This window comes from Diaphorina citri, unplaced genomic scaffold, assembly GCF_000475195.1.
Source record: "Diaphorina citri unplaced genomic scaffold, Diaci psyllid genome assembly version 1.1 scaffold842, whole genome shotgun sequence".
In the NCBI taxonomy this organism is placed as follows: Eukaryota; Metazoa; Arthropoda; class Insecta; order Hemiptera; family Psyllidae; genus Diaphorina; species Diaphorina citri.
In genome coordinates this window covers 41,420-61,829 of record NW_007378274.1, presented here as the reverse complement: position 1 = coordinate 61,829, position 20,410 = coordinate 41,420, and the positions used below count along the sequence as shown (strand labels likewise).

General features: G+C 39.4%; 1 protein-coding gene and 1 long non-coding RNA gene across 2 annotated transcripts in view; both read right to left on the bottom strand.

Annotated features, from left to right (window-relative positions):
• The window catches only part of LOC103512474 (GTPase-activating protein-like), a 31,420-nt gene that overhangs the window by 10,272 nt on the left and 738 nt on the right, over positions 1 to 20,410 (bottom strand). The window contains exons 2-9 of the mRNA XM_026825929.1: positions 19,428 to 19,548; positions 18,731 to 18,932; positions 17,699 to 17,854; positions 16,532 to 16,704; positions 15,711 to 15,885; positions 15,047 to 15,233; positions 14,420 to 14,569; positions 6,626 to 6,825 (exon numbers count right to left, since the gene is read on the bottom strand). Coding sequence (XP_026681730.1) covers positions 6,626 to 6,825; positions 14,420 to 14,569; positions 15,047 to 15,233; positions 15,711 to 15,885; positions 16,532 to 16,704; positions 17,699 to 17,854; positions 18,731 to 18,932; positions 19,428 to 19,548 — 1,364 coding nt within the window. The remainder of the gene's footprint in view (positions 1 to 6,625; positions 6,826 to 14,419; positions 14,570 to 15,046; positions 15,234 to 15,710; positions 15,886 to 16,531; positions 16,705 to 17,698; positions 17,855 to 18,730; positions 18,933 to 19,427; positions 19,549 to 20,410) is intronic.
• Positions 4,329 to 5,375, bottom strand: LOC113468772. Its single transcript, XR_003392407.1, has 2 exons — positions 5,241 to 5,375; positions 4,329 to 4,403 (listed from the first exon to the last, which is right to left on the bottom strand). It is a non-coding gene; the product is annotated as an uncharacterized LOC113468772 (long non-coding RNA).

Sequence of the window (20,410 nt, the reverse complement as noted above, 5' to 3'; positions counted from 1 at the left end):
CAATTTTGTCTGAGTAGTATGCTGTGTCATCTGGCAACCCAAACTTTGGGCAGCTCATAAATTGTCATTGATTGTTTCCCTCTACCTCGGCACCGCTTTCGCTCTAAGGCCCGATCCCACTTACCGTGCGGAAGCTCATAAATTGTCATTGATTGTTTCCCTCTACCTCGGCACCGCTTTCGCTCTAAGGCCCGATCCCACTTACCGTGCGGAAAAAAAATCGTGTCGTTTGTAGTGATGGGAACACTCTTCTTTAAATTATTTTGCCTTCACGGACATTTTGTGTAAGTTGGAAAAAGAAAGTAAAAATCAGGTGAAACCAACATGTGGGAATGGGGTCTAATAGAATCTCGGAAAGGAAACGCTAGTAGATTTTTGATTTCTTCTTCTTTAGCTAATAATAATTGTGTCCTGTTGCAGGGGTGGCCTGAACTACCTGTATCGTATCACATACATGTACTATGCCATGATTGGTACATTACTTACTGTTACTGTCGGACTCACAGTCAGCTGTATAGCCTGTAAGTACCTTTATTATTTTTATTACTTTCTTTTATTTTTTAAAGAGGTTTGATAGAGAGAACTATAACAACAGAGGTCTTATCGTCCTGAAATCGAATAGAGAAGGAAGTCAGGATAGGTTCCGAGAACGAACCTTATCTGTTGAGGATAAAGTTTGTTACTTGGAAAAATCCTACAATGCTGCAGTGAGCACCAAAGTTGTGACATAATAACACAAAGAAATTGCATTTACATTTACATTTTTTTCAAAGAGGTTTGATAGAGAGAACTGTAACAACAGAGGTCTTATCGTCCTGAAATCGAATAGAGAAGGAAGTAGGTTCCGAGAATGAACCTTATCTGTTGAGCATAAAGTTTGTCCCGGGCGGAAATCGAACCCGCGACCTAGCGCTTACAAGTTAGACGCTGTACCCTCTAAGCTAACTAGGCTGGCTGCAGGCAAATTAGTTTGTTGGGAACACGGTTAGTCCAGTGGTAACGCGCTTGCTTGCCATGCAGAAGGTCCCAGGTTCGAATCCCACCATCGACGAAAATTTGTACTCGTTTTTCGATTGCAAATATTTCAACGAGTTACTTTCCAGTGTTCTCGTGTTGACCCAGCACCTAAATGGGAAGTATTGTGTCTCTTCTCACCCATCTGATGAGAGGCATACTACGGGATGGGCATGCTACGACACAGACCACACGCGTCTAATGTAGAGGTTGTTTCATTGCTACGAAATAAAAACGGCAATGAAACACTTGTCTTTTTTTCTATTAAATACAAAATCCTTGCGTTACAACTTGTCGGTCGATAATTTGACCTTCAAAACTTTATTATTATTTTTTTTTTTTGCATTTATTTTGAAAGGATGCTACGACACAGACCACACGCGTCTAATGTAGAGGTTGTTTCATTGCTACGAAATAAAAACGGCAATGAAACACTTGTCTTTTTTTTCTATTAGGTACAAAATCCTTGCGTTACAACTTGTCAGTCGATAATTTAACCTTCAAAACTTTACTTTTATTATTGCATTTATTTTGAAAGGGTACTAACATATTAGGTCCTTTTCTGTCTCATCCACAGCCTATTTGAGTGACGAAGAGCACGAGTATAACGAGAAGCTCATTCACCCGCTCGCCCTCAAGCTGTCCAAACTCTGGTCGACAATTGTCTTTTAAATTTTTTAATTTTAATTAATGAAGATTCTTAATTAAATAATTATTCCTCGATAATTATTTTAGTTTTATTTTAACCCGATCTGATTGGTAGATTTTGTATTTTCGATTAAAATTAAGCGACTCTTAAACCAAGTTTAACTTGAGACTGTGGTCCCCGGATATGAAAATTACAGGTTTGCACGAAAGAAGAAAAACAACAGAAGGTAAAAAATAAATAAATTAGCTCTTCTATCCCCCGGTAGACCTGACAGGTGTATCTGATAAGGTGTACTTATCAGGTCTACCTGATAGAGAGGCCTTACACTTTCGTGGAGCAGGATACTAGGCCCTTATGTCCACCAAAACCGACAACTTAGACGGACTCTATAGAAAGTAATAGCAGACACAAAAATTATAAATTTTTTCTATAAAATTTTATATTTTAAATCGTAAATTTTTGTATAGAACTATTTTGTACACATGAATACACATCGAAAGGAAAGTTTTGCATTTCATATAAAATCATAAATATGTTAAATTAATAATTCTCTAGTAAAAAAAAATACCGTATTCTAAACAAGGTTTTCCAAATCAAGATAGTGTCTACTCCAATATAAATTCAAAAGGAAATAAATTAACATGCTTTTAATTGAATTGAAATTGATTTTATTAATTTATTACGTGAGCTAGTCAATAAAAACTTTGGTAGTTATGTAGTGACATTTTTTTTATTTATTTATATAAAAAAAAAAAATAATAATAAGCTGAAAGCTACCTACCTACATATTTTTGAACTTTTTTTTAGCCCATTAACAGAGTAGACACTTCCTTATTTTTTTCTTAAAGTACACACAAAATTTTAAAATGGAACACAAATGAAATTTGTAAATGCGCGCGCAACACATAAGGGGTTAACTTTAGCAGGGGAGGAGGGGGGAGGGGAAGAGTTATAGGCTGTCAAGGGTTAAGAACAAAATTATAGACAAATAAAAAATAATGATAAAAAAAACTGACCATCGAAGTAAAAAGAAGTATTATTGGTTTGAATTTAATCTTAGAATGGTCAGGATATCAGAGTTTTAAGCAAATCTGATTGGTTGATTTCAAACTTTTCATCCAATCAAATTGCTTTATCCAAGATTTAAACCAAACCAAGTTTACATCAAATTGTGGTTCAGGATAACTAGAGGATAAAAAAGAAAAAGAATAAAAAATCTTTTGGACTAAAAGACCAATCTTTTGGTGCTACCTCAAATGATAGAGATATGTTCAACAATTCAACATGAAATAATAATAAAATGAGGGGAAGGGGGGGGGGAGATGAAAGAAATGGTAAACAATTAAAAAGGAAAAAATAATAAAAGGGGGGGAGGGGGGGGGGGTGTGTTGGAAGACAAAAATTGACAAGGGGGGGAGGGGTATATTGCAATACTGGTAGGGGAGGGTAACATAACATAATACTAATAGCAGGGTCTGCATTATAAGGCCAGCCACTCACTATCAAATAGACCAGACAGACGGGCCTTTTCAGCCGTACCTGCCAGGTGTAACTGATAGTGAGTGAATAGGCTAAGGCAAAGTGTCTAAGCATTCTCGGAGAATGTCCCGGTGTAGTCTCTAAGCGTTCTCAGAGAACAAACAATTGAACATTAGACTGCAGACATAGGGGTGTGTGTAGGGAGGGAACTCTCAAGAGTTTCGACAGAGGGAACTGTAACTGCTAAGATCTTATCGTCCCAAAAACCAAGAGAGAAGGAAGACAGGAGAAAGCCAGCCGTTCCGAAAACGAACCTTATCTGTTCTGGATAAAAGAGTAAGAGAGAGAGACAGTTTGTTCGTTGGGTTACAAGGAGTGGGAAGGTAGGAAACGAGCAATAAGACGAGGTAAGATTTTCTCCCTCTTAGAGTGGTAATACTAAAAACTATGTGTTGGTAATACCGGAAACGTAATACTAGAAGGTAACACCTACCTTGCTGGTGTAGCAGTCAAGATGCTCGTCTGCTAAAGAGGAGTACGTGGGTTCAATCCCCTAGCCAACGCAACGTATGGAATTTTATCCTCATACTTTAAGACAAGGTAAGATTTTCTCCCTCTTAGAATGGTAATACTAAAAACCATGTGTTGGTAATACCGGAAACGTAATACTAGAAGGTAACACCTACCTTGCTTGAGTAGCAGTCAAGATGCTCGTCTGCTAAAGAAGAGGACGTGGGTTCAATCCCCTAGCCAACGCAACGTATGGAATTTTATCCTCCTACTTCATAAACTTCTGGGGTCTAAGTACTTCTTCAGAGAAGGTAAGGAAGGCGTGGTAAGAGGTAATGCTAGCAATGTTTGGTGATACATTGGGGCGGTAACAGAGGGGGTTCAGGTAGACGAAGTGTAGATGGCATGTAGATGTAGTTGTCTTCACCACACGGTGACTGTGGAAGTTGTCTGCGAACAGAATCAAACGAGATACCCATCAGATGACAGAAATAGGACAAGAAGAAACAGACGAATATTAGAAATAACAAGAAAAAAATGAAGAGGTAGAGGTAGAAGGAGGTGGAAGAAAAAGAATACGTGAAAAGAAGAAGAATACGATGGAGGAGGAGGAAGAGAAGAATCTCAAGCAAATGACAGATTACGGACAGGAAGGAAAAAAAAAAAAATTAACAGAGGGGGTTCAGGTAGACGAAGTGTAGATGGCATGTAGATGTAGTTGTCTTCACCACACGGTGACTGTGGAAGTTGTCTGCGAGCAGAATCAAACGAGATATCCATCAGATGACGGAAATAGGACAAGAAGAAACAGACGAATATTAGAAATAACAAGAAAAAAAATGAAGAGGTAGAGGTGGAAGAAGAAGAATACGTGAAAAGAAGTAGAATACGATGGAGGAGGAGGAAGAGAAGAATCTCAAGCAAATGACAGATTACGGACAGGAAGAAAAAAAAATAAGAAAATATGGGCGATAGAAAACAAAGAGACGAATACGAGAAAGAAGCATAAAAAGAGAAAGAAAAATAACAAGAGGAAAAAGAGGAAGAGGAGGAGTAAATGAAAAGAAGAAGGAGAGGAAAAGAAAAGAAGGAAGTAGAAGAGGAAAAGAAAAGAAGGAAGTAGAAGAGGAAAAGGAGGAGGAAGAAGAAGAAAAGAAGGAAGTAGAAGAGGAAAAGGAGGAGGAAGAAGAAGAAAAGAAGGAAGAAGAAGAGGAAAAGGAGGAGGAAGAAGAAGAAGAGAAGTAGAAGAGGAAAAGGAGGAGGAAGAAGAAGAAAAGAAGTAAAATAACAAGAGGAAAAAGAGGAAGAGGAGGAGTAAATGAAAAGAAGAAGGAGAGGAAAAGAAAAGAAGGAAGTAGAAGAGGAAAAGGAGGAGGAAGAAGAAGAAAAGAAGGAAGTAGAAGAGGAAAAGAAGGAGGAAGAAGAAGAAAAGAAGGAAGTAGAAGAGGAAAAGGTGGAGGAAGAAGAAGAAAAGAAGGAAGAAGAAGAGGAAAAGGAGGAGGAAGAAGAAGAAGGAGATTACTGATAATGGACTGTGTACCAGTCCGGGAGGATTCTATTCTATTCTATCTAATATCAATATACTCACTTGCTCCCTCTTTGGATATGTCGGGTCATGGATCGCATGATGGAGCATTTGGATTTCTCAACGCTCACCACGGTATCTCGCAACGCTGCCAGTGTCTTGTAACAAGAGGGAACATCCTGAATTATCCAGTCGCACTTTGGATTGCTTTCGAGATGAGAGTGAGAGTGCGTGATGTTTGTTCATCCTGGGGGGAAGAAGAAGGGAAAAAATTAAAACTGGGAAAAAAAAGGTGATCATTAAATTCAGTACAAATGATTACATGTAAAGGAATTTTAATTTTGCTAAACACAAATGCTCGTCACAGGTGTTGTTCACTCCTTCAAAATCTTAATATACAGTAATATACTACGCATCACCCCGGTGCGATGTATGGCAGAGGGGGGAAAAAAAGGTATCCTTTCTTTATTCTGACATCACTATTCAGCTACGGCCGAAGCCGCTACAACCAAAACAACTTAATTTGGACCACCAAGTTCCAGATCTATTCACAAACCTACCTGTTAGGTATTCACTGTAGGAAGTCCACTGGACAGAGCAGCAAAAACAGAGCAAACATATTCGGGGAGCATTTCAGAAAATACAATAATATTATACGAGTGTGTGGGCAAACAGCCCTAAAAGGCCCTCTCTGTGACTTAAGTGAATTCCTACGAATATTTCAAGTGGATAATAAGTTGTTTTCAAAAATTGCCTTTAGTATGGTTATATTTCAGCTTAACACCGTACACAAAAGGCCCTCTGAGACTTAAGTGCATCACCATTCAGCTACGGCCCAAGCCGCTACAACAAAAACAACTTGATTTGGACCACTAAGTTTCAGATCTATTCACAAACCTACCTGTTAGGTATTCACTGTAAGAAGTCCACTGGACAGAGCAGCAAAAACAGAGCAAACATATTCGGGGAGCATTTCAGAAAATACAGTAATATTATACTAGTGTGTGGGCAAACAGCCCTAAAAGGCCCTCTCTGTGACTTAAGTGAATGCCTACGAATATTTCAAGTGGACAATAAGTTGATTTGAAAAATGGCCTTTAGTATGGTTATATTTCAGCTCAACACCGTACACCAAAGGCCCTCTGAGACTTAAGTGTATGGGCAAACAGCCCTAAAAGGCCCTCTCTGCGACTTAAGTGAATTCCTACGAATATTTCAAGTGGATAATAAGTTGTTTTGAAAAATGGCCTTTAGTATGGTTATATTTCAGCTTAACACCGTACACCAAAGGCCCTCTGAGACTTAAGTGTATGGGCAAACAGCCCTAAAAGTTAAAAGTCAAGCTTCGTGGTCCCTTCTTGGCCGAAATGAAAAAAAAAAAGAGAGAGAGAGCTTTCGACACCCCTCAATATAAGCATCATCAGACCAACATTATAGCAGATACTTACAATTTGTTGTGTTGTAAGGCCAAACAACCTTGGGCCCAGGATGGCCGGCGCAAAGAACCGCAGAAACACAAATCCGCTCACCACGGAATATTGCACGTCGTTGTTACCCGGGAACCCGCGCGCCGCTGCGCACCGCAACTCGTGAAACAGAGAACACATCACCGGGGGCGTATGGCGCGCAGACCCCGTGATACACGTCACTGTAATAGAAAAAAGAATAGATTATTGTGCATCATTATAGAATAGATTAAATTATTGCGCAAAGAATAGAAAATAGATTATTGCGCGAGAGCCCAATTTTTTTCCCCATTTTGGGTCTGAATTTCGATATGAACCATTAGTAGAAAGAACCTAATGCACAAATCACCAATCAAGCACAAATCACCAATAAAATCACCTTTGAAGGTGATTTGAAACACAAATCACCAATCGATATGAATTTCCCATTTTCGGTAATTCCCCTATTGGTGGGAGAACATGGAGAAATAAAAAATTGAATAGGTCACAACTCCGTCCCTGGTTGTCGAATCGAGCTCAAACATCTAATAAAGAATTTCGTTTTTTATGCCAATTAATATGATGTAACATGGAGAAATAAAAAATTGAATAGGTCACAACTCCGTCCCTGGTTGTCGAATCGAGCTCAAACATGTAATAAAGAATTTCGTTTTCTATGCCGTTTAATATGGTGTGTCACAATGGAGCAGTTGCAAATGGGTAAAAATTATAAATAAATGGTCGATACCTATGTAGCCAGGTTTACCTTGCCCAATGGAGCAGTTGCAATTGGGTAAAATTTATTAATAAATGGTCGATTCCTACGTAAAAAGTAGTGAAAAATCCAAATCTGAGGTCAAATGGGTAAAAATTATAAATAAATGGTCGATTCCTATGTAAAAATTTGGGAAAAATCCAAATCTGAGGTCAAAACTCCAAAAATTATAAATAAATGGTCAATTCTTATGTAAAAAGTTGGGAAAAATCCAAATCCGAGGTCAAAACTCCGAAAAAATAACTGTAAAAGGTGGAAAAATTCAATTTTTATTTTCCGTTCTAATGAAAGAGTTCAAAGATGTGTGACGTCAGACTTTACGCAGTTGTTTTTTTCGTCCGCCAGGTAGCGCCAGTATGCAAGCACGCTTGCGGAGGAGCAGAAAGAAATGCGCACAAACGTATGCGCACAAACATATTAATGTGTTGCCTGCGAAGGAGCTTTGCTCGGGACATTTGATGTGACGTCATCGCCTACGGGAGCGTATACCGTGGCGTCAAAGTTCACGATTTAGCGGTATTTTTTAATCGATTTATCTCGGGATCTAGAAGTCGAAGAAAAAGAAAAATTCCGTTGGTCCTCATTTTTCCTGCTCTATGGCTTTGGAACATCACCCAAGTAAGCGCAACTGATCTATTAGGGGGTTCCTATTTAATATTTTGAAGTTGACCCTCCTGGGGCCGACCCTGGCTCCGGCCGAAATTTGACAGTACTTAAAAAAAAAATAGCATTTTAAAAGGTAAAACTTTAAATTCCGTTGGTCCTCATTTTTCCTGCTCTATGGCTTTGGAACATCACCCAAGTAAGCGCAACTGATCTATTAGGGGGTTCCTATTTGATATTTTGAAGTTGACCCTCCTGGGGCCGACCCTGGCTCCGGCCGAAATTTGACAGTACTTCAAAAAAATAGCATTTTAAAAGGTAAAACTTGTCTTACCTATATCATCGATGTAATACTTGAGGTTGGCCCGATGGCCGGCTAAGTGACTCTTATCTTTCATTCGGGCCGGATCTATCTCACAGTTCTTACGCTCGGCGAATATTTTCGCCAGCGGCGCACGCAAGGTTTCGTGAAGGTAGTTGAGACCTGAAGCAGCAGAAAAAGAAGGGTAATGTTAATAATAAGAATAAAAATAGACTCTTGAGTGAAAGGTGACCACTAGGCGAGGTTAAAATCGGAGGCGTTTTCTACCACCTAACCCTGAGAGCTCAATTATTATGTGGTTAAATTATAAATTAATTGAGGATCTTTCGTGAAGGTAGTTGAGACCTGAAGCAGCAGAAAAAGAAGGGTAATGTTAATAATAAGAATAAAAATAGACTCTTGAGTGAAAGGTAACCACTAGGCGAGGTTAAAATCGGAGGCGTTTTCTACCACCTAACCCTGAGAGCTCCATTATTATGTGGTTAAATTATAAAATAAATGAGGATCAAGGACCATTTTCTATACATTAAAAGCTCCAAGCCTGGTTAGGTTGAAAGGTAGAGGGGCTGCCTTGTGAGCGCTAGGTCGCAGGTTCGATTCCAGCCTGGGGCGAACTTTATCCTAAATTTCTAGACGGATAAGATTCGTTCTCAGCCTGAGATGGGCCAGAGAAAACCAAAAGCACGCGATTGCTCAAATGGTCACCCATCCAGATACTAACCACCAGCGTTGCTTAACTTCAGTGAACCATCGGCAACGTTACTTTGACAGAGGGAACTGTAACTGCTAAGGTCTCATCGTACGGAAATCGAAGAGAGAAGGAAGACAGGATAGGAGAAAGCCAGCCGTTCCGGGAACGAATATTATCCCTTTGAGATAACATCCGCTCCGGGCGGAATCGAACCCGCGGCCTAGCACTTACAAGGCAGACGCTATACCAACTAGGTATTAAGCTGACTAGGCTGGCCTTTAGCCTTACTCACCACTTCAGTGACCCATCGGGAACGTCACTCACCAGTTAGTTTCATCGTTTCGTCCATCATCTTAGAGACCAGACTGTTACCACGGAATATCGTGTTGGTGTTGATAACGTTGGCCATTTCCAGTTCCTTTTATACGAAATACCCAACCACATCGGGGATTTAGCTCTACTAACGGTAATGCGTTGGAATTTTTTTAGCCTTACTCACCCGTTAGTTTCATCGTTTCGTCCATCATCTTGGAGACCAGACTGTTACCACGGAATATCGTGTTGGTATTGGTAACGTTGGCCATTTCCAGTTCGACGGAAATCGAAGAGAGAAGGAAGACAGGATAGGAGAAAGCCAGCCGTTCCGGGAACGAATATTATCCCTTTGAGATAACATCCGCCCTGGGCGGAATGGAACCCGCGGCCTAGCGCTTACAAGGCAGACGCTATACCAACTAGGCATTAAGCTGACTAGGCTGGCCTTTAGCCTTACTCACCAGTTAGTTTCATCGTTTCGTCCATCATCTTGGACACCAGACTGTTACCACGGAATATCGTGTTGGTGTTGGTAACGTTGGCCATTTCCAGTTCAGCTATAGATAATGTCGGTGTACGGCCAAGTCATGATTGTCATAATTTAGAGCTGTACAGTATCTCTATCTATACCCAAGATTAGAAAAAAAAATAGGCAAACCAACACCTATATGTACAAAATAAATATAAAAATATACAAACCTACCACTACCACTAAAAACCTTGTAGCAGTAATACACTAACGTCAAACCTCTATCAAACAAACGGGGTTCGTTTGTCATTTGAATTAGAAATATATCGTCATGATTGTCATAATTTAGAGCTGTACAGTATCTCTATCTATACCCAAGATTAGAAAAAAATTAGGCAAACCAACACCTATATGTACAAAATAAATATAAAAATACAAACCTACCACTAAAAACCTTGTAGCAATAATAGACTAACGTCAAACCTCTATCAAACAAACGGGGTTCGTTTGTCATTTGAATTAGAAATATATGTAGAACTCTGATTGCTTGATTAGCGATTATGTAAGAGGTTGTAGTTGTACAGGATTAGTCATTTGTATCAAAAGATAAAGGAAGGCTCAGCATAGGAGTCACTTCCACGTTCAATTTATCGCTCTGAAGTCACGAGAGGTCCTCTTCCTCCAAAACTACCAGTGACGAAGCAACTAGCAGTGACGACCCAACAACCAGACAGTGACGTACCTATGTCCCCAGGCTGATCTACTGAGTCGGTCTACCTCAAGGCAGTTTTCATGACATTTAGGACTAAATTGACTAATAACTCAGAAAAACGGTTATCATATTCGGATTCAGCGACCTCGAAAATCCCCGAATGGATTAAAAGTTGGCTTGCAACTCTAGGTCGTTTCATTTTGCAGGCCACTGTAATTTCCGTTCCTTGTCCAAGTTTAAACTAGGCTTGCACCCCGGAAATCCCAAATTCGATTCGCTAATCAGGCTAATGAACTCATCACCTACATAAAAAGTAAAAATGTATTGTTCATTTACCAATTTTATTGCCGATTTATCATCAATAACTAATACCTACCTAATAACTCGAATGTTATTGGTTAATAAACAGGAAGTACCTATTACAAAATCAATATTAGAACTGCAGTATTTGCAATTTCAAGTGTCACTGTGTCTGTTGCAACTAATCAGTATGGCAACACTATGGATTGTTCTGACCCAAAATCTATTCGGTTTGTTGGCCAGGAACTTACTACGCATATAGACTAAAGGAATAGAATTTCATATGAGTTTTTTTGTCTGTTGCATATTTTTGCATTTAATTGTCAAAAGTTCATTACAGGTTGAACGGTTCTAAATTGACTCTGGAAGAGAGAGAGAGAGAGAAATATTTTTTTTATATTTTTCCACAATTTACTTGGTCATAGATTTACGTACATGTATCTCAATCTCAATCCATATAATTATGTATAGGTATTAAGTGTATCTCAATTCATTTGGTCACTTGTAGGGTATCCGCAACCCTGTACAGATAAAATCCACCCCGGGCGGGAATCGAACCCGCGGCCTAGCGCTTACAAGGCAGACGTACTACCAACTAAGCTAACTAGGCTGGCTTTAACAACTTTATTGACACAAATGAGACATATTCTGGTGAGCCATTGCAGCCTGAACCATGATGATTTGATGATACAAATGATGCTGAGGGAATGATGATACAAAACCGATGCATTTTGAGAGCCTTAGATTTTTAGGGTATGCAAACAGCATTACATTTCACGGCAAGAGTTGTGCCTTACAAACTGTATGCTTATGCAATAAGCACAGTGTTTTGCTTTTCTTATTATTGAAGGCGTTTTTCATACATCCTACCCACGTGTCGGATTAGCAGATTTGGGTTGGATTTCATAAATTACATTTTTTCAGGCGTTCTAAGCCTGTTAAGCTAAATTTGATTTGTATAAGCTTAACAGTGCTGTTGAGCTAACAGGTTGTTAAAAAGAGGTTGGTAAAATCCATCAACCTCAAACAGCCCTGTTAAGCCTATACAAATCAAATGGAACTTTAACAGGCCTGTTAAGGGCTGAAAAAATATTGGTGAAATCCACTATACATGAAAACCGTAAGTTGTGTGGATTAATAAGCATTCTCAAAATGATGGATTTTTCTTCGCGATTTTTGTAGCAAGTAGTGAGCAATACCCGTCGTCTTTATAGAGGTAGAAAAATAAGCGGTAGCTCGGCATTCACATTATCGCTCTGTTAAGTGCTGTCTATGTCTATTCTATACGCGCATAAATAACTTTACCATTTCCCCCTTTCCCTCATCCTCCTCGAAAGTACTTATGACAGCATTTATACTTCACATAAACACTTCCCGTATCAAGAGCAAGCAATACGAAACAAAATAATATTCATATATCCTACAGTCTAAAAAACCATGTAAAAAAAAACTAAAAGGTTACATCTATTGAATTCTTTATATTGCTTACCTTTTGAAAATCCACAAGATTCGAAGGATACCGGGAGGATGTCCAATAAAGCACTCACCAAACACCGCACTGGATTCACTCTGGAATCAATAGACTGGCATGATAAGCACGATTAGACGCGAAGAATCTCCTACCAAAGTCAGTGTCAACACATACACTGCACTAAAAATTCCGCATTGAGGAAAAGAGAGAAAAACGCGGCACGGAAAACTCTACCTCCAAGAGGGCGAGAATACGTTGTACTGAAGAGAAAAGGGGTGAGGGGTGTGTGAAAACAGCTGGAACGAGACAGAGCTATGGGAAAATGATGAGGGGAGAAAGAGAAACAATGAGAGAGAAACGGGGAGGAAGAGAGGCAGAGGGAAGAGAACGGTTGGGAGCAGGGCCGTATCCACAGGATTTTGACGAGGGGGGGCGAAGGTTCAGACAGTGATGTACTGGGGCGGTAGATGCTCCAATTTTTCGAAGTCTGGCCTACAGTACAGGAAAAAAATTAAGTTCAAAGGTAGGGGAGGGGGGTGGCTGGGTTCCCTCGATGCCAATTTTTCGGGGTCTGACGTACCGTAAAGGAGAAAAATGGAGCTCCCCCACCTGAACACGGCCCTGGTTGGGAGTGAGTGAGGAAAAGGGGGAATTTTGAGAAAGCGCATGACCAAACTTTCGGTGGAGCATGACTTTGAGAATGGGTAAACAAAAAATCATGGGGAAAAAGAAAAGAAAATCTCAAGTGATGATACAAACAAACAGGGAGATAAACCAAGTAACACGCGGTGTGACCTGTGAGCTATGGTTAATGTAGGTACCTACCCAATCTACTCATACGCATGTTACAGCTATCTAGGTACTTGAAATGAGCAATATCGGGGATAGGACGATAGGTATAAACTATGAAGTTCTTTTAAAGTCTTTCTTGGGACATGTTCCACGCATCAGTTAAAAGAAAATAAAAAATAAAATAACACCGCAACTCGTGAAACAGAGAACACATCACCGGGGGCGTATGGCGCGCAGACCCCGTGATACACGTCACTGTAATAGAGAAAAGAAAAGATTATTGCGCATCATTATAGAAAGATTAGATTATTGCGCAAAGAATATTGCGCGAGAGCCCAATTGCGCAAAGAATATTGCGGGAGAGCCCAATTTTTTTCCCATTTTCGGGTCTGAATTTCAATATGAACCATTAGTAGAACCTAATGGTAGAACCTATTTGAAGCACAAATCACCAATCGATATGAATTTCCCATTTTCGGTGATTCCCCTATTGGTGCGGGAGAACATGGAGAAATAAAAAATTGAATAGGTCACAACTCCGTCCCTCCCCTATTGGTGGGAGAACATGGAGAAATAAAAAATTGAATAGGTCACAACTCCGTCCCTGGTTGTCGAATCGAGCTCAAACATGTAATAAAGAATTTCGTTTTTTATGCCGTTTAATATGGTGTGTCACAATGGAGCAGTTGCAAATGGGTAAAAATTATGAATAAATGGTCGATTCCTAAAAAAGTTGGGAAAAATCCAAATCTGAGGTCAAAACTCCGAAAAAATAAATGTAAAAGGTCTAAAATTCAATTTTTAAATAAAATAAAAATAAAAAAAAAATAATAATAACTGTAAAAAGTCGAAAATTCAATTTTTATTTTCCCTTCCAATGAAAGAGTTCAAATATGTGTGACGTCAGACTGTACGCAGTTGTTTTTTTCGTCCGCTAGGTAGCGCCAGTATGCAAGTACGCTTGCGGAGGAGCAGAAAGAAATGCGCACAAACGTATGCGCACAAACACATTAATGTGTTGCCTGCGAAGGAGCTTAGCTCGGGACATTTGATGTGACGTCATCGCCTACGGGAGCGTTTACCGTGACGTCAAAGTTCACGATTTACCGGTATTTTTTTAATTGATTTATCTCGGGATCTAGAAGTCGAAGAAAAAGAAAAATTCCGTTGGTCCTCATTTTTCCTGCTCTATGGCTTTGGAACATCACCCAAGTAAGCGCAACTGATCTATTAGGGGGTTCCTATTTGATATTTTGAAGTTGACCCTCCTGGGGCCGACCCTGGCTCCGGCCGAAATTTGACAGTACTTCAAAAAAATAGCATTTTAAAAGGTAAAACTTGTCTTACCTATATCATCGATGTAATACTTGAGGTTGGCCCGATGGCCGGCTAAGTGACTCTTATCTTTCATTCGGGCCGGATCTATCTCACAGTTCTTACGCTCGGCGAATATTTTCGCCAGCGGCGCACGCAAGGTTTCGTGAAGGTAGTTGAGACCTGAAGAGACAAGAATAGTAGGGTAATATTAATAATGGTGGGCTTCTTTGAGATCTATGAAAAAGTGACTATTTTTCTGTATTTTAAAATCTCCAAGCCTACTTAGCTTGGAAGACCTGCTCTACCTTCGCTAGGTCGCAGGTTCTATTTTCGCCCGGGTAAGACGGATAACGTTCGTTCTCGGAACGGCTGGCTTTCTCCTATCGTGTTTTTCTTTCTTCTTCGATTTAGGTAAGACCTCAATTGATACAGTTCCCTCTACAAAACCTCATCAAAAAAATCAATCCAGTTTAGAAATAGGGTTTTGACACTTTATAACTGCCAAGGTTTTTATTGACGGAGGTTCCAACTAACATTCGGTGACAAGCTTTTACCCAAATGGTCACCTATCTGCGATTGCCCAAATGGTCACCTACCCGGATACTAACCACATACAACGTTGCTTAACTTCAGTGACCCATCGGGAACGTCACTCACCAGTTAGTTTCATCGTTTCGTCCATCATCTTGGAGACCAGACTGTTACCACGGAATATCGTGTTGGTGTTGGTAACGTTGGCCATTTCCAGTTCCGCCAGGGACCGAATCATGGGCACGATTCTGTTGTGAAAACATAGGAGCCTCACCAGAGGCTGTATGGCTTCCACTTTGCCTAACAGGTACACCTGGAACAAATTTCAAAATCAAGCTTTTAGAAATAGAAAGCAGACTATCGTGAGGGGAAAAACTGCACCCCTTATCACTATTTTACTTCCCGCACAAAAAATATTGACAAACCCTTTATTCAAGGATCACTGTAGGATACCCTTTACTGTAGGATAAAATGTAATTAGATTTTTAGCCCTAAAATGGAATTGATAAAATGTCTTGCAAAACCAAAAAAAAAAAAAAAAAAAAGGATCAGAATGAGACTTTATTTGCCTTTTCACTCAGGTCATTCCCGGAGAAATAACCACTTGACTACCTGGTACCTGGAAAACACACACGAGGCCAGAAAATTATCGACTGTGTGTGGGCGCCTTTGCAATCTTGTTATGCTCTTTGGCGACGCTAGGACTGTGAAAATAAAATTAAATTTTTCCACAGAAAGGAGGTTTTCTGGTTGCTACCACTTTTAATAAACAATTTGTCATCGATCTTACCACTGACGAGGTAACGGGATTAACACTGGGGCTATTGAGTATCTGCGTACACAGGTCTTCATAGTAATGAGGTTGCAGTATATGGTCTGCCGTATATTGGATGCGTATCCTGAGAGTACCGAGGTCCTGAATGATTTGGTTGGCTGTGAGGCGTTTCCGAGGCTGAAGGTAATACCTGCGTAACATAGAATAGAATTAAAATAGAATATAATGGAATTATGAATAGAATAGAAAATAATTCTTATTAGGTATATTTTATTTTTTCCATTGAAGAATTTAAAAACATGGCTCAAGAATGACAAGCTTTTAGATTTTCAAAGTTTCTAGTCTTTGTGAAAACCTTATGTCAACTTATAGATGGTATGTTTCACCATTAACTTATAGATGGAATGTTTAACTTATATGTGGTATGTTTGAATATTAACTTATAGGCGGTATGTTTAACCATTAGCTTATAGGTGGTATGTTTAACCATTAACTTATAGGTGGTATGTTTAACCATTAACTTATAGGTGGTATGTTTGACCATTAACTTATAGGTGGCATGTTTAACCATTAACTTATAGGTGGTATGTTTGACCATTAACTTATAGGTGGCATGTTTAACCATTAACTTATAGGTGGTATGTTTGACCATTAACTTATAGGTGGCATGTTTAACCATTAACTTATAGGTGGTATGTTTGACCATTAACTTATAGGTGGCATGTTTAACCATTAACTTATAGGTGGTATGTTTGACCATTAACTTATAGGTGGCATGTTTAACCATTAACTTATAGGTGGTATGTTTGACCATTAACTTATAGGTTTCTACTTACCACCAACTACTCGATGTCTCCTTATTGTTGAGTGGAATGTGCACTTCGCCTAGGAATACATTAAGTCCTGATATATCATGGTGTAAACTGACCACCAGTTCTATGGGATCTCCTAGACTACGATCAAACATGAAGGATTCATTGAAGACGGGAGAGTGGGACTTTTTTTTCACCTGCGAAAGAGAGAAGAGAATAAATGTAGGTTTATTGGACTTTTTAATCCGTCCTTCCTTTATTAAATTACAATGAGAAGAGAATAAATGTAGGTTTATTGGATTCCTATAGGTATAGCGTATTTATTAAATTACAATGGTAATAATAAAAGGTATAGTGGACGGACTGTTGTATTCGCTTCGGTGTCGTCTGTCGGTCTGTCTGTCTGTCTGTCTGTCTCTGTCTGTCCCCATAGAAGAACTTATCCAATTCTGGTCGACCTATATATCAAATTAAAGGTCTTTTTACCAGGAACACGAAAAAGGTGGTGCAAATTTTGTCCAGAGAACCATAACACCCTCGGGCTGATTAAGAGGCTGACGAAAAACGCCAACTCCATCTGAACATGGAAAAGGCGAAGAAGAGGAGTTATTCCTGTTTAGGATTAAGTTTGCCCCCGCGCGGGAGTGCATCGGGGTTTAGTCACACCAAACTTGACCAAACCCTTCTCTCCACGTTAGAGTGCATCGGGGATTTGTTTTCAATATTATCTTATATTATAAAATCAAGATCCATTCACATTTGATATTCACACACTGATCGCTCTATCTCCTGAACCACAACACCTAGAAAGCTGAAATTTGGTAGGAATTTTCCTTTTATGGTCTAGGTGTGCAATAAGAAAGGATTTTGTGAAAATCTAAACCGATCCTAAGACATGATCAATTTTTGATCGCTAAAATCTCCACCATAAGAAATACACAGAGTGCAGAGACTGCGGGAGAGAAATGTTCCGCTCTCGATCAACATTTCGAGTTTCGTTTATGTTTTCAGTTTGATAACTATGCAGCTAATAGGGAGCGCGCAGTCCGACCGTATTTTTTATTATTTTCTACAAGTTTGGCCATGCCTCGGGATGAAACTCAGTACCGGTCCGGAGTTAGAAGCGGTTTTCAGCAAGATCCACTGGAGAAAAAAGGTTCGGCTCTTATGGGTTTGACTCTTAAGTCTTACCTTTGATTTTTGTACATCGCTCTTGTTATGTGTATAATGTACTGTCACCATGGCTGTAGGATCACACTGACCATTCACCTGAGTCAGACCCGAAGCTTCGTTCACATTCACCATGAGAGAGGTGGGCGTGGACAGAACACCGATTTGGATTTTGCCCTGAAAAGAAGAAGAAAAATAAACCTGTAGCCTAGTTCATGGAAGAGGGAACTGAAGTTTTCTTCGGTAAGAAAATCAAGAAATAAATTTTATTAATTCAAAAAATAAAAATGTGAAAATCCACACAGCAATATTACACCATTTTCATAAGAAAAAAAATCAAATCCTTATTTCTTTGGGGTAAAGTAGAGCTTGATTCACAACTTTTGTGGGTATCACAGCATTATTAGATTCGTAGATTAGATTAGTACAAGCTTAACCCATCCTTTAGAGCTGTCTAGCCCCTACACCTAAGCCTCGGATTGGGCTTTTTTGTGTATGAAGCATTACTAAGTGCCTCGTTTGCAATCAGTGTCCATATTTCAATAATCTCTTACGCAGGTACTGCCGCTGCCGCCACTGGTCGCTACTCGATTAAAGTAGCTACTCTTTTTTGCCCTGTTATGTTGTGTTGAGTTATAATTTAAAAAAAGCACAAATATTAATACCTATTAAGTACTATTAGTCAATTGTCCTTACGAGGCTGGTGACTGCTGAGTATCCTTTAGAGCTGTCTAGCCCCTACACCTAAGCCTCGGATTGGGCTTTTTTGTGTATGAAGCATTACTAAGTGCCTCGTTTGCAATCAATGTCCATATTTCAATAATCTCTTACGCAGGTACTGCCGCCACTGGTCGCTACTCGTTATACTGAGTTATTTTTTGCCCTGTTATGTTATGTTGAGTTATAATTTAAAAAAAAGCACAAATATTAATACCTATTACTATTAGTCAATTGTCCTTACGAGGCTGGTGACTGCTGAGTGCACCCAGAACTCCAAGCACAGAGTCGAAAAAACTTCGACCCCACCGGGAATCGAACCCGCAACCTTCTCACCTGTACTTCCGAGTCCTGCGTGACGGGCGTCAGAGGGAACCAGTGCTCCTTGTTGCTGATCCTGTGCAGATCGCTCCTCTGTATGGTAACCTTACCCAGGACCCGGTCTGTCTTACTAGTCCGATCTCGATCATAAGCGTACACAGCTAGGTGACGAAACCGACGGGGTATGTCGAACTGAAACTCCTCGCCGAAGAATGGACTGGAAATGGACAGGAGGGAATAAGGGGTTAATGGTTATTCCTATAGGTATAGCGTAAGGAAAGTAAAAAATCGTAGTAAGTACCTATTCTACAGTCGACCCACACAGTCGACCGGCCATCGATCGATGTCGACTGAACCGTACACGTCCACACTAACTCGATAATATAGTTTCAACTCGTTGATTGACGGCCGGTTGAATTATGTTTGAACACACCTACTTAAGTATAAGATTTTTTTTTTGCGTACCCCAGGCCCGGGGATACCCCCGGTTGAGAATCGCTGACTTAGATTAATATGCTCGCATAGGACTGAAAAGTTCCTTTACTCCAGCAGTAGGCTACTACTATTATTGTGGTCAAATTCTCAAATTATATTGAGGATAACATTCTTTTTTTTTTCTTTTTTTTTTGCGTACCCCAGACCCGGGGATACCCCCGGTTGAGAATCGCTGACTTAGATTAATATGCAGACTATATTGTAAGGTTGTTCTTACTTGAGCGTTCGTTCTATGGTACAGGTCTTATAGATAGGTTCCTGATCCAAGGTGACGGTACAGTAAACATCACGCGGTGTGGACGACCCTTGGGTTCGACTCGGCAGGTTTTTGGCTTCCCCTGAAAACAAAAAACAGTAGAAGCATTAATATAAAAAGAGTACATAAAAAACTACCAGGTACACTGAATAAATGGGACTACATATTATGTAGGTAGCTGAAAACTATTTGGTTGCAAAGTTATAACAAGGTATCCAAAAATTTGAGTAAAAGTGGTGCAAAGTCACCTCAGTTTACGGTACATGGAAACTGCTGTAAAATTTGGTACAGAAGTCCACACGTAAATTCAATGACAAGTAACAAAATAATAATAATAAATAAATAAATGAAAACACGTAAAATTTAAAAATAGCCGAGATAATTGAAATTGTAAATTTCTAGTATGTAAATTTCATATTACATTGTAAATAAAACTGTAAATATAAATTCTAAATAAAACAATGTAAATTTCTAGTAAATAAGATTGTCAATAGGTAATTTATTGATTTTCTGTCAATTTGGGTGATTTATCACTGCAAATTTATCATCCATTTTCGACACTCTTTGGTCTCACTCTCAGTGGTTGGCGTTCCAAATTCTGGCCACCCTGAATTCAATAAAACTTCACCCACTTATGTTTTCGTACAAACTCAAATATTAAAAGAATTTCTGGGCAACAAATTACTACACAACTGTTGACAAAATTCAAGACTTGAGCATTTGAGAACAACAGAAAAAAAAAAAAACCATCTGCAGCTTACGGAATTCTCTTCATAGGGACATAAGCGTATAAAAGTCTAAGCACATTCAAGTTCAAGATCTCCCTGGTAAAATATCTTGAAGACTTATCATAGCTCATAGTGAAAGAAAAAGATTAATGGTTGAGAGGAAGAGCCACTAATCTCACAGGAAACGGTCCCAGTACTACAAGACCAGGAAACACT